The 13679-nt window shown below is 34.7% G+C and overlaps 1 protein-coding gene across 3 annotated transcripts in view; it reads left to right on the top strand.

Annotated features, from left to right (window-relative positions):
* The window catches only part of KPNA5 (karyopherin subunit alpha 5), a 42504-nt gene that overhangs the window by 18496 nt on the left and 10329 nt on the right, over positions 1-13679 (top strand). For all 3 annotated transcript variants that reach the window (XM_040474465.1, XM_040474467.1, XM_040474466.1), the window contains exons 8-11: positions 3290-3389; positions 9276-9439; positions 11520-11598; positions 13413-13538. In XM_040474465.1, the coding sequence (XP_040330399.1) occupies positions 3290-3389; positions 9276-9439; positions 11520-11598; positions 13413-13538 (469 nt within the window). The remainder of the gene's footprint in view (positions 1-3289; positions 3390-9275; positions 9440-11519; positions 11599-13412; positions 13539-13679) is intronic.

Here is a 13679-nt window from a genome sequence, read left to right on the forward strand (position 1 = left end):
TCTCCTGATTTGTTCATTTTAGCCACTCTGACTGGCGTGAGGTGATATCTGAGTGTGGTTTTGATTTGTATTTCCCTGATGAGGAGTGACGTTGAGCATCTTTTCATGTGCCTATGGGCCATCTGGATGTCTTCTTTAGAGAAGTGTCTATTCATGTCTTCTGCCCATTTCCTCACTGGATTATTTGTTTTTCAGGTATGGAGTTTGGTGAGCTCTTTATAGATTTTTGGATACTAGCCCTTTGTCCGATATGTCATTTGCAAATATCTTTTCCCATTCTGTCAGTTGCCTTTTAGTTTTGTTGATTGTTTCCTTTGCAGTGCAGAAGCTTTTTATCTTCACGAGGTCCCAATAGTTCATTTTTGCTTTTAATTCCCTTGCCTTTGGAGATGTGTCAAGTAAGAAATTGCTGCGGCTGAGGTCAAAGAGGTTTTTTCCTGCTTTCTTCTCTAGGGTTTTGATGGTTTCCTGTCTCACATTCAGGTCCTTTATCCATTTTGAGTTTATTTTTGTGAATGGTGTAAGAAAGTGGTCTAGTTTCATTCGTCTGCATGTTGCTGTCCAGTTCTCCCAGCACCATTTGTTAAAGAGACTGTCTTTTTTCCATTGGATACTCTTTCCTGCTTTGTTAAACATTAGTTTGCCATACATTTGTGGGTCCAATTCTGGAGCCTCTACTCTATTCAATTGGTCTATGTGTCTGTTTTTGTGCCAGTACCATGCTGTCTTGATGATTACAGCTTTGTAGTAGAGGCTAAAGTCTGGGATTGTGATGCTTCCTGCTTTGGTCTTCTTCAAAATTACTTTGGCTATTTGGGGCCTTTTGTGGTTCCATACAAATTTTAGGATTGCTTGTTCTAGCTTCGAGAAGAATGCTGGTGCAATTTTGATTGGGATTGCATTGAATGTGTGGATAGCTTTGGGTAGTATTGACATTTTGACAACATTTATTCTTCCAATCCATGAGCACGGAATGTTTTTCCCATGTCTTTATATCTTCTTTAATTTCCTTCATAAGCTTTCTATAGTTTTCAGCATACAAATCTTATACATCTTTGGTTAGGTTTATTCCTAGGTATTTTATGCTTCTTGGTGCAATTGTGAATGGGATCAGTTTCTTTGTCTTTCTGTTGCTTCATTATTACTGTATAAGAATGCAACTGATTTCTGTACATTAATTTTGTATCCTGCGACTTTGCTGAATTCATGTATCTGTTCTAGCAGACTTTTGGTGGAATCTGTCGGGTTTTCCACATACAGTATCATGTCACCTGCAAAAAGCGAAAGCTTGACTTCATCTTTGCCAATTTTGATGCCTTTGATTTCCTTTTGTTGTCTGATTGCTGATGCTATAATTTCCAACACTATGTTTAACAACAGCAGTGAGAGTGGGCATCCCTGTCGTGTTCCTGATCTCAGGAGGAAAGCTCTCAGTTTTTCCCCATTGAGGATGATAGTAGCTGTGGGCTTTTCATAAATGGCTTTTATGATGTTTAAGTTTGTTCCTTCTATCCTGACTTTCTCGAGGGTTTTTATTAAGAAAGGATGCTGAATTTTGTCAAAAGCTTTTCTGCCTCAATTGACAGGATCATATGGTTCTTATCTTATTAATGTGATGTATCGCGTTGATTGATTTATGAATGTTGAACCAGCCCTGCAGCCCAGGAATGAATCCCACTTGATCATGGTGAATAATTTTATGTGCTGTTGAATTCAATTTGCTAGTATCTTGTTGAGAATTTTTGCATCCATATTCATCAGGGATATTGGCTTATAGTTCTTTTTTTTTTTTCTGGGTCTCTGTCTGGTTTGGGAATCAAAGTAATGCTGGCTTCATAGAATGAGTCTGGAAGTTTTCCTTCCCTTTCTATTTTTTGGAACAGTTTGAGAAGGATAGGTGTTATCTCTGCTTTAAATGTCTGGTAGAATTCCCCAGGGAAGCCATCTGGTCCTGGACTCTTATTTGTTGGGAGATTTTTAATAACTGATTCAATTTCCTCACTGGTTATGGGTCTATTCAAATTTTCTATTTCTTCCCATTTGAGTTTTGGAAGTTTGTGGGTGCTTAGGAATTTGTCAATTTCTTCCAGGTTGTCCAGTTTGTTGGCATATAATTTTTCATAGTATTCCCTGATAATTGCTTGTATCTCTGAGGGATTGGTTGTAATAATTCCATTTTCATTCATGATTTTATCTATTTGGGTCATCTCCCGTTTCTTTTTGAGAAGCCTGGCTAGAGGTTTGTCAATTTTGTTTATTTTTTCAAAAAACCAACTCTTGGTTTCGTTGATCTGCTCTACAGTTTTTTTAGATTCTATATTGTTTATTTCTGCTCTGATCTTTATTATTTCTCTTCTTGTGCTGGGTTTGGAGTGTCTTTGCTGTTTTGCTTCTATTTCCTTTAGGTGTGCTGTTAGATTTTGTATTTGGGATTTCTTTTTTTTTTTTTTTAATGTTTATTTTGAGAGAGAGTGCTTGCAAATGGGGGAGGGGCAGAGAGGGAGAGAGAATCCCAAGCAGGCTCAGCACTGCAATGCCCACCAGGGGTTAGGCTCCATCTCACTGATTGTGAGATCATGACCTGAGCAGAAACCCCAAGAGTTGGATGCTTAAGTGACTTAGCCACCCAGGTGCCCCTGTCTTCAAGAGTTCTGATAAAGTTGATTCTGACAAAGTTTGCAGATTTTTTTGTTGTTGTTTATATATTTTTTTCTAGTGGGGGACAAGCTGCAAAAGTTACCTTCTCTACCATTTTTGCTCATGTCACTAGAGAATAGAGGTTTTTTTTTTTTTAAACCTAGTTTCTGAATAGCTGTGGCAGGTTGCAGATCAAATATACTGAGAGACAATCTATTCAGAACCAAACATCTCTTCTCAGTAGCTGATCTGCATTTGATTTGACCCTGTGTACATACCTTGCTTCCTAAAAGTACAATGTATTATTTTCATGGAAAAAAAAAAAGTAATCTAATACTCTTTTTAAAGTATATAGAAATGAGTCAGTTTTCCATGACACCCTTTATTTTGACATGTTTTATGTCTTGTAAAAATCTATTCAGATCATAGATTCCAATTTTTAAAAGTAAAGTGGTGATATATATTTTTATTTCTGGGGATATAATTATTTTTAAAATTCCCCTTTCCTAGTTTACCACTTGGGTTTGACTACCTTATGAAAATATATTGCAAATTTTTATACTTTATAATACAAAATAGCTAAAGAGAAAAAATGAATGTAAAGTGACAATTTTCTTTTCTTTCTTTCTTTTTTTTTTTTTTTTTTTGGCAGGTTATTAACAAATTCAAACAGACTAACAACAACCAGAAATGCTGTATGGGCCCTCTCAAATTTATGTAGAGGGAAAAACCCTCCTCCAAACTTTAGTAAGGTATGAATAAAATATACAAATTAAGGAATCTATCTATATAAATGTTTAAATCTCCTTATAATAGATTTTTAGAGATTGAAGGAAACATTATGCCTTTTTTTGGTAATTATTTTCTTTATTGACCAGACAATAATTGAGATATACAGTGGAAAAGAAGTTTCCCTTCTGCTCTTACTTTACCTCATGATTGCCCCTCAGCAACCATTGTCACTTTGTCACTTGATGTTTATGTACGTTAATGTTGACTTTAGAAATCCACTAGTCTTTTCATTTATAGGAAATTGAAGCCCCTAAAAAGGTAAAGGTAATTCATCCAGGTCTACTCTTAGTTGTAAAATCTGAAAAGTAATTAGTCCATGGTGGCTTCTGCTTTCCCAGGTACTTTTTATCTGTTTAGAATATCTTTTTCCCCATCTCCTCATATTCTGCTAAAAGAGTAGATTATTAATAAATTCCCAATCTAGTTCTATTGTCTTACCAATAAGATGCTGTTAAAAAAATAGAATGTAGGTAAATTTCTGGGCTATCATTATACTTCTTCTGAATTCAGTATTAATTAAAGAGGAACAAGAGCTCAAAATCTGGTGTGGATTTAGTGATAACGTTTCTGGGGGCAAAAAATAATAAATTCCTTATTCAAAAATATGCATGAATTAGTATGCCTTCTCATTTATGCTTTAACCATTCCAGTTTTAAAAATGGATGATTTGGCCACATTTCATGTGAACTGCCAACACGACTTTAAAATCTCATTGGTACCATGATTCTGTTGATCTTTCTCCACACCACATAGCATGTTATGGGTTCAATCATAGTTCATAAAATTCTTATACTACCATCTATGCTTATTCTATTCCATGTTTGTTGACAAGTGCATAATGTGACTAAAGAGCTAGTTTAAAGCATTGTAAAGTATGCTAAAAGGAGGAACAAAATTATTATTTTAATCAGAAATTTGGTTTAATAGATACATATATTAGAAAAGTTTTGCATAAGTTGTACCACAGCTCCTCGAGGAAGCATATAAAACATTATAAAACAATGTTGCAACAATGGCCTTATTCAGTATAAAAGCATTTTTTATAATTTTCACTTTAATAGTGAAAGAAGAAATGAGTATTTGGACTGTGTATAATACAAGGAAAAGAATATTATGTGGTACACAAGTACCCCTCAAACAGCCTTAAAAAAAAAAAACCTATATAAAAAAGGTGATTATTTGGCATGATCATTATAGAATTGGAAGGAAAGAAAATGTTCATATTTTATCCAAGGAGATGATAAGGATCCATTCAACTGATGGTGGTGAATCTTTCACCAGCTATTTATATGTTTAGACTTGCATGTAGAATTTGCTTGCTAATTATATTTATGGTTTTAGCAATCATAGTAATCTATTTTACCTCTTAAAAATGCTATTTTAATTGAGATTTTACTCCATGAACTTTGGTTTATGCGTTGCTTTTCATTTTAAATTTCTTTCTTTAAAATACATTACTTTTAAGCGTTTGGGGTTTTGTTGCCTTCCTCTGCTTTTAAAATAGTGTGCATCTGTATGTGTATATTTTTAAATAATAATTATGAGATAGTTGTAAATATATAATTAGTTTAAAATGCCATGTTTGATTTTTCCTTTTTCCTTATTAGTAACAGTATTGGATTATTTTTTTAAATATATATTTATTTATTTTTGAGAGAGAGAAGGAAAGAGTGCACAAATGAGATAGGGGCAGAGAGGGAGAGACAGAATCCCAAGCAGCTCAAACTCATGAACCATGAGATCATGACCTGAGCTTAAATCAAGAGTCAGCTGCTTAACCTACTGAGCCATCCAGGTGCCCCTTAAAATATATTTTATATGTATATATATGTGTATGTGCATATTTCCCATTTTATCTTATAATGTATTCAAAAAAACATGTATTCAAGAGTTGAGATTTAATAAAATTAGTAATTTTTACTGTTTCTACAAGTTAATTCTTAAATGAAACTGGGTTTCTCTCCCCTTCTAAGTATGTGGAGGTAAAAAATTCAAAGATCAGTGGTACATTTTGGTACTACTGCCTTGATTTATACTGAAGTACTGATAGTTTTACCCACCATTGCTTTTGTAGCTTTAGTACAAATGTCAACAAAGTGAAAAAGACCCATTATGTGTTAGAATAATTATGAAAATGGTTTTGGCATTAAAGAGCCCCCTGAAAGTTTCAGGAATCCTCCAGGGGTCCATGGACCATACTTTGAGAACCATTGGCCTACAACTTAATGCTTAGTATCTGCTTAATATGTACCTAATTCCCTTTTCTTCCTTAAATGCTTGCTTATAAATCACCTTTTCCATGAGCTCTACTCTGATTACTGTATATAATAATGTAATCTGTCACTGCCTCCAGCCACTGACTTCCACATTTTAATCTAATTTTTTTCCTCAGCATCCTTTAACATAGTATGTGTTTTTAAAATTTTTTACATATATTAATTAAAAAAAATCTTCCATTAAAATATAAACTCCTTAGAGTTAGGAATCTTTGTCTCTTCTTGTTTACTTATATATCCCAAGCTTACAGTGTAATTCACGTTAAAAGGGCTTAAGACTTTTGTTGCGTACATTTTCTGTGATTTTTCTAGGAGAGATTTTTCCTGTATCGTTGACTTTTTTTGAAATTTTTACTTTTACAATCATATTTTATATTTTCAAAAAATTTTTTTTTAATGCTCATTTTTATATTGACTTCTTCTATAAGCTTCTTTTATGGACCTAGCAAATTATGCATCTGTGAGGATTTACAGTTTTTTTGAGCTTTTCTTTTTTCTGGTGTCTCTGTTTTTTTGTATGTTTTTGTTTTGTTTATGGTTTGTTTGTCTTAGTCTCATTTTTACTGGGGGATCTCCTCATTTAACTGGTGGTCTTAGGTACTCTGGACATACTTAGGAAGCAGGCAGTAAAAGCTAAATGGAAAATGGGTAGATAGGTGGGTGTTTAGACTCATCATTTCATGGACTTCATTACAGAGTAATTGGACAGCAAAACCATGTTTTCTCTGAGGAACTCCAAATTTCAGTATGCTTTCTGAGATCATACTGTCTCCAGAGACGATTTTCCAGTCTCCTGCTGGAAAGTAAATAGATTGGGTTGAGGTGTGGTATATAGATAATACTACTGGAGATGTGAGAATTGGGTATTGGAAGAGGGCTAGAGGATTTCTTCAGTCAGTATGTAAACTTTTACTCTGGAATTTCTGATCCTGTGCTTTATTTCAACCTTGTCTATGCCTGATACCCCAAAGTTCAGTTTCTGTAGTTCACTTTTTGTTGTTCAGCTTCTCCTTAAAATAAGCGTCTAGTCTTTGGTAGCATTGAGAATATTAGACACCTACCTATATGGTAGGGACCCAGAGTCTAACCTGTTTCCCATTTAGATTTTTAAGCTCTTTCTGTTTTAACACTGTCCCTCTTCTGTGTTTTCTGTGATACCTGGTACCTCTGATTCTTGAGATCTTTGGGATGATAGTTGGATGATAAATTAGCTTTCTTTTTCTTCTTTTTTTTTTTCAAGCTTCCTTCTTATTGGTAGCTACCTCTCCAGGCATTGAGGTGCCACCTTTCCCTCCTCATTTATAATCGTGTCCCCAATATATTACGGGCAGGATTACAGATGTCCACTGTACTCCTCAGAGATAGAATTTGTATTTCTCTTTCTTCTTTTCCTTGTTCTGAGAAGACAGTGAATCAGACATATTTTATTTTGCTTCCTTTAAAAATATGTAGTACTTCACTGTTTTTTAAGCCAGTACAAAGATATGGATTAGCTATGCTGAATTTTTTAACTCAAAAATTTATATTTGCTTTAAAAATAATTTACACATTTCTCTGTTCAAGGAAGAGAAGGTGGTTGGCAAGGGTGAAGGCATGATTGTTCAGGAAGGATCCAGTTGTGCAGATTTGTTTTACTAACTTACAAACACATCTATTTTGTAAAGAAACTATTTCTTGTTCCGGGGCCCTAGGGTCATCCTTACAGGAGACGGCCCAGCAGAGAACATTGATAAGTATTTTTAGAAGGTTATAGTTTATGTCCTGGCAGTCTTTAAAATTGAGGTAAAGAGAAAATTCATCTAAAATACTAGAGCATGAGGGGCATCTGGGTGGCTCAGTTGGTTAAGCGTTTGACTTCGGCTTAGGTCATGATCTCACGGTCCATGAGTTCGAGCTCCGTGTCTCGGGCTCTGTGCTGACAACTGGAGCCTGGAGCCTGCTTCGGATTTTGTGTCTCCCTCTCTCTCTGTCTTTCCCCTGCTCGCTCTCTCTCTCTCTCTCTCTCTCTCTCTCTCAAAAAATAAGTAAACATTTAAAAAAATTTTTTTAAATAAAAATAAAATACTAAGCATGAAAAAGCTATCATTACTCTTTTTTTTGTAGCATATCTATATTTAGCATACAGCCCTTTTCTGAGATAGAAGGGATACTTTAGGATGCTGATAAAAAAAACAACAACAACAACTTCAAGGACGCCTGGGTGGCTCAGTTGGTTAAGTGTCTGACTCTTGATTTCAGCTCAGGTCATGATCTCACGGTTCATGAGTTTGAGCCCTGCGTCGGGGCTCCGCCGTGACAGCCTGGAGCCTGCTTAGGATTCTGTCTCCCTCTCTCTGCCCCGCCCCTGTGTGTGTGTTTATGTGTGTGTGTACATGCATGCTCTCTCTCTCTTTCTCCCTCAAAAATAAACATTAAAAAAAAAAAAACTTTAAGGAATATAGAATCAATACTGATCATGGCAATAAAAAGAGCCAACCAACATCTCAGTCTCAGTGCTTACTATATGCCAGCACTATTCTAAGATGCTATGTGCATTCTTATAATTTAACAGGACTGTGTTATTCCTGTTTTATAAATGAAGAAAATGGGTTTCAGAGATGTTAGGTAATTTGCCCATGGTCACACAGCTAATGAATCTAGGTCTGTCTGACCTAAGAAAAGAAAGATCATAAATTTATCTAATTCAGCCTTTGTTTCACAGAATTGGAAACTGAGTTTCAGAGATGAAGTGATGTGCTCATTGCACAGCTAATTAGTTGGAATATTAATGCTAGAGGGCTTAAGTCTCTGGTGTGTGTGTGTGTTGAAGATTCAGGGTTTCATTACATTAAGAAGTAGAGTTTAGTAGTGACTTCCATTTAAAAACCTTTCAGATTTCTTTTTGTATTTTCTACACCTTTAATCCTCAACTGTTATTAGGTTTATTTCCAATAATGTATATATGATGAGTAGGCTGAGATTCATTTATGTTGTATCATATTCCATGATTATTATATTAGACACTTTTAACATTTTTACTTCCCTCTGTTTTGATATGCCTTTTTTGGGTGTGTATGTGTATGATTTAAACATAGAGCATCTCAAATATGTATTTCATTACCCTAAAAAGCTTTAAATTACCACATACCTTATTTAAGATTAATTGTAAATAATTATATCTTCATATATCTGATCATAATTTTTTTTTATTTTTTTTTTTAATTTTTTGTTTTTCAACGTTTATTTATTTTGGGGACAGAGAGAGACAGAGCATGAACGGGGGAGGGGCAGAGAGAGAGAGGGAGACACAGAATCGGAAACAGGCTCCAGGCTCTGAGCCATCAGCCCAGAGCCCGACGCGGGGCTCGAACTCACGGACCGCGAGATCGTGACCTGGCTGAAGTTGGACGCTTAACCGACTGCGCCACCCAGGCGCCCCTGATCATAATTTTAAAATAATAGAATGTGTTAATTTCGCTGGCACTTTTTTGTATTATTAAATTTTTGTTTTAAAATGAGTTTCTGCATTTGCCTAAGGAAACTTGGTCTTAGAGAAAATTGTTAAATATTGGCTCTTTTCTTTTCTTCCAGGTTTCACCTTGCTTAAATGTCTTGTCACGATTATTGTTTAGCAGTGACCCAGATGTATTAGCAGATGTGTGCTGGGCCCTTTCTTATCTCTCTGATGGACCCAATGATAAAATTCAAGCAGTCATTGATTCTGGAGTCTGTCGAAGATTGGTGGAACTTTTGATGTAACTATAATTTATGATAAATAATTGTATGATTATGTATTAAGTCTAGCAGTTAGAATAATGGCCTTGTAAATATCTCAAGAGTCACCATCTTCAGGAAGGATTAAAAAGCCATCAACCCCACTTTTCAGAACAGCTATAATGCTGAAAAGCTATAATGCTTAAATTTGCATCTCATATCCTCTAGTTGGAACTAATCATTTCATTAATATATTTCATTAATTTTAATCTCTTAATGAGTGGGAGGGATTTAATTCAGCAGGTATATATGGAATTCCTATTGCCTCTAGTGTTGTACAAGATATTGTTAATGAAGTATAGAACACAGTACTTGTTCTTACAGAACCTGTAATCTAGTTAATTGTTCATTACAATAGCTAACTTATGTAAAAGTCCATGTAATGAAAACATTTAGTATTTCACTTGTGTTAGTATTTCTCTTGCTGGGCTGTTATTGCTACCTTCTTTAAAAAGAATATATTTTCTATAAAAGAAGTTAAAAACTTGTAAGACAACTTGTTTTAAAAAGATAGTTTCTTGGAGTGGCTGGGTGGCTCAGTTGGTTGAGCATCTGACTCTTGATTTCAGCTCTGATCATTATCCCAGGGTCGTGGGATCAAGCCCTTGTTGGGCACTGTGCTGAGTTTGGAGCCTGCTTAGGATTCTTTCTCTCTCTTCCTCTGCCCCTCCCCTGCTTCCTCTCTTGCTCTAAAAAAAAAAAAATATATATATATATATATACACATTATATATATTATATATATTATATTATTATATATGTACATATATAATTTTCAAGATGGTTTCTGTATCCTTTTTTTAAAAAAAGATTTACTATATTCCTTCCTTTTGTCAAAAAAACAAACAAGGCAGACAGTACAAAGAAGAGAGGTCTGATAAGAGGTTGTGGCTCCAGTCTGAGGACAACATCTAATGGGGGTGTCAGGGCTCAAGCTTGAGGGTGGCACCCATTACACCAGAAGAGCAGGCAGGCTGGAGCAAGGTTTGGAGCCAACAAATGATGGATAACAGCCTAGCCAGATCAGAAGATTGGTCATGTGTGGGGAGATTATGATAAAAGAAGCCAGTTTCTTATTCCAAGAGAATGGAAATACAAATATGGAAGGGAGGAAAGCCAGAATAATCTTGTGGTATTAGATTAGAACTGGAGATTTGAATGTGAACTCATGGCTTTTAACATAAAGAGATAGATGTAGAAATAAATGTGTGTGTGTGTGTGTGTGTGTGTGTGTGTGTGTGTGTGTGTGTTTATCCTCTTAAAGAGCCTGAGAGTAGAGATACATCTATATTAAAAAGCTGAACACATGAAATCTTGTTTTTTACTACTCTTCATTAACAAGAACCAAACTAACGTATTGAATAAAATAGGAGTCCATGAGTCCATACTAAAAGAAGTAGGTAGATCAGTAGATAAGGTAGAAAAGACATACAGTTGAAATAATGGTATTAGAAAATCATCATTGGCAACAATATGATTAATAATTAAAACAATACACATCAAGAAATGGTGAAAGTAGTGGTAAAAGTGGGATAAGGAATGGGATTTTACATAGTATAAAAGTATATCCTCTCCAAAATATTAATTATAAAGGGAAAAACAGTAATGTTAAAGAGGAGAAATCTGACAAACATCATCCTAATTGACTGGAGTTCTGCACCACTATTGTAGAAAAAAACAGGTGTCAGATGCTATACTATGTAATGAAAAGACTATAGCATTTGTGATGTCCCAGCTAAAAGTAGGTGATTTGTGTCTTAATCATGAGGATACATTGGAGGAAAAACAGATAACTGGCTTATGATCATCAAAAATGTCAAGATCATAAAGAAAAAAATAGGAACTTTTTTGTATTGAAAGAGACTAGAGACATGACAGCTGGGTGTAATACATAATCCTGGATTAGATTCTTTATTACAAAGGTGTTACTGGGGTAACTAGTGAAACTTGAATGGGATTTCTGGCTAAAGAGTATACAGGTATTTTTGTACTATTTTTGCATTTTTTGGGTAAATTTTAACTCTCATATATCATGTAAGTTGGTATTTTTATTATTTTTAGGCACAATGATTATAAAGTTGTATCACCTGCATTAAGAGCAGTTGGTAATATTGTGACTGGTGATGATATTCAAACACAGGTGAGTTCAGACTTTAACATAAATTGTTAACATAATGGATTTTAAGAAATTTACCTAGTTTCATACTACTTGGTTACATATTAATCAAGACTTTAGCATTGCCACAACTATATAGACATCTACAATGTAATGGTAATAAGCATATTCTTGGTAATAAGTGATTAACCTCAAATACCTCTGTGTGAAAGCACTATCCTAGATATATATTGATGTAAAGAAGTATAAGATAGAAGGTAGGCTCTTGAGGGATTTATGATAAAATTGAGGAGAAAATACATATTAAAGTAAATTGCCCAAGTTTAGTATATGTTTGACGAGAGCTGATTGATCAGTAAAATGCGATAAAAATTTTATTATTATTTTTTCAACGTTTATTTATTTTTGGGACAGAGAGAGACAGAGCATGAACGGGGGAGGGGCAGAGAGAGAGAGGGAGACACAGAATCGGAAACAGGCTCCAGGCTCTGAGCCATCAGCCCAGAGCCCGACGCGGGGCTCGAACTCACGGACCGCGAGATCGTGACCTGGCTGAAGTCGGACGCTTAACCGACTGCGCCACCCAGGCGCCCCGTGATAAAAATTTTAAGAAGAGATCACTGTGCTGAGAAATCTTTGCAGATTCCATAACGGAGTTGTAATTAAACTGTATTTTAAAGATGGAGAAGAATTTAAGTAAACCAGAAGAGATTTATATGACCATAGGTACAGAAGTAGATGTGTGAGTTGTGTTTAAGAGACAATAAGGTTGACTGGAAGAGGAACTATCAGGGAGAGAGTGATTGATTATAAACAGGTTAGAAGGGGATTGGTTAGAAATGGGAGGGCCTTTTTTAGTAGATTGAAGATCTAGATTATGAGAATGGAAGGAAACATTTCCTGGATTAGTAACTACATGTGTCTGTGTCTGTCTGTCTTTTGGAGAATGGTGACATACCAAAAAAAAAGGTGTGATGTCAAGATTACATCTGGGGCAGTCTTTTTTGAAGATAGGAACTTAAACTCTGTAACACATTCAGTTCTCCTTTGCCACCATTAAATAAATTTTATTCTAATTTACATATTGTCTTTCAGTTTTAATTTATTCAAGTCCTATTTAGGTACTTACACATTAGTTATTAAATAGGCAATGCTTAGTAATTGATAGTTTCTAATTTGAAATAGCTCTTTAAATGAGAATGCCCTTTTAAACATATACTCTTCAGCAGAATTTTCATATACTGCTTCATGCATTTTTCACCAAGTAAATTTAATGCAAATCATTGTGGGTATTTTGAAAATAGGAACACAATTATGCCATGGAATTAATGTAAAGAGACAAAGCAGAATGGAATAAACATTTTAATGAAAAAAAATTACCTTATTGTATACATTGAGGTTTTTTACATTTATAGAATCAGTATATTAGTTTGATTTTTTTTTCCATCATTTCATTCAGTAAAACTAGGGGTCGGATACTGGCCAGTCACCAAATCTCTCTTCAAATTGTTGTATCAGTTGAACTCTTGAGTGTATTCCTAAACTTGAAGGGCACACCTCTGAATGGACTGCTAATACGCATTTTGGTGGTTTGACAAGGGCACTTTCTGCACCTGCATTAGACCAGATTTGGCAAAGAGGGAGAGTAGAAGATAGCAAAAACCTAAGTTTTACTTTGAAAGGGATCCCTTTTTTCCCAATTTAGTTTTTCAGAGTGGTTTTTATATTTCTAAATTAAATCATTAGTATATTTTTGTGTGGATTTTTTTCATTTGTTTTGTTTTTTTGTTACTGTTTTTGTCATAAAACTTTGTTTCCATTTCTGATTTTTGTTTTAGGTAATTTTGAATTGCTCTGCATTACCGTGTCTCTTACACTTGTTGAGTAGCCCAAAGGAATCAATCAGAAAAGAAGCCTGCTGGACTGTTTCTAATATCACTGCTGGAAATAGAGCTCAGATTCAGGTAAATACCTTTCAGATCTAAGAAAACAGCAAGATTTCATAAGTCAGTGTGGACAAAAGTCAGCATTTTACCAGTGATTTTTTTTTTTTTAGTGAGTTACTTAAAAAGATCTTGAAAAGTATTTTAAAGAACATAGCCTTT

The sequence above is a fragment of the Herpailurus yagouaroundi genome, unplaced genomic scaffold, assembly GCF_014898765.1.
Source record: "Herpailurus yagouaroundi ecotype Mexico unplaced genomic scaffold, PumYag 139, whole genome shotgun sequence".
Lineage (NCBI taxonomy): Eukaryota > Metazoa > Chordata > Mammalia > Carnivora > Felidae > Herpailurus > Herpailurus yagouaroundi.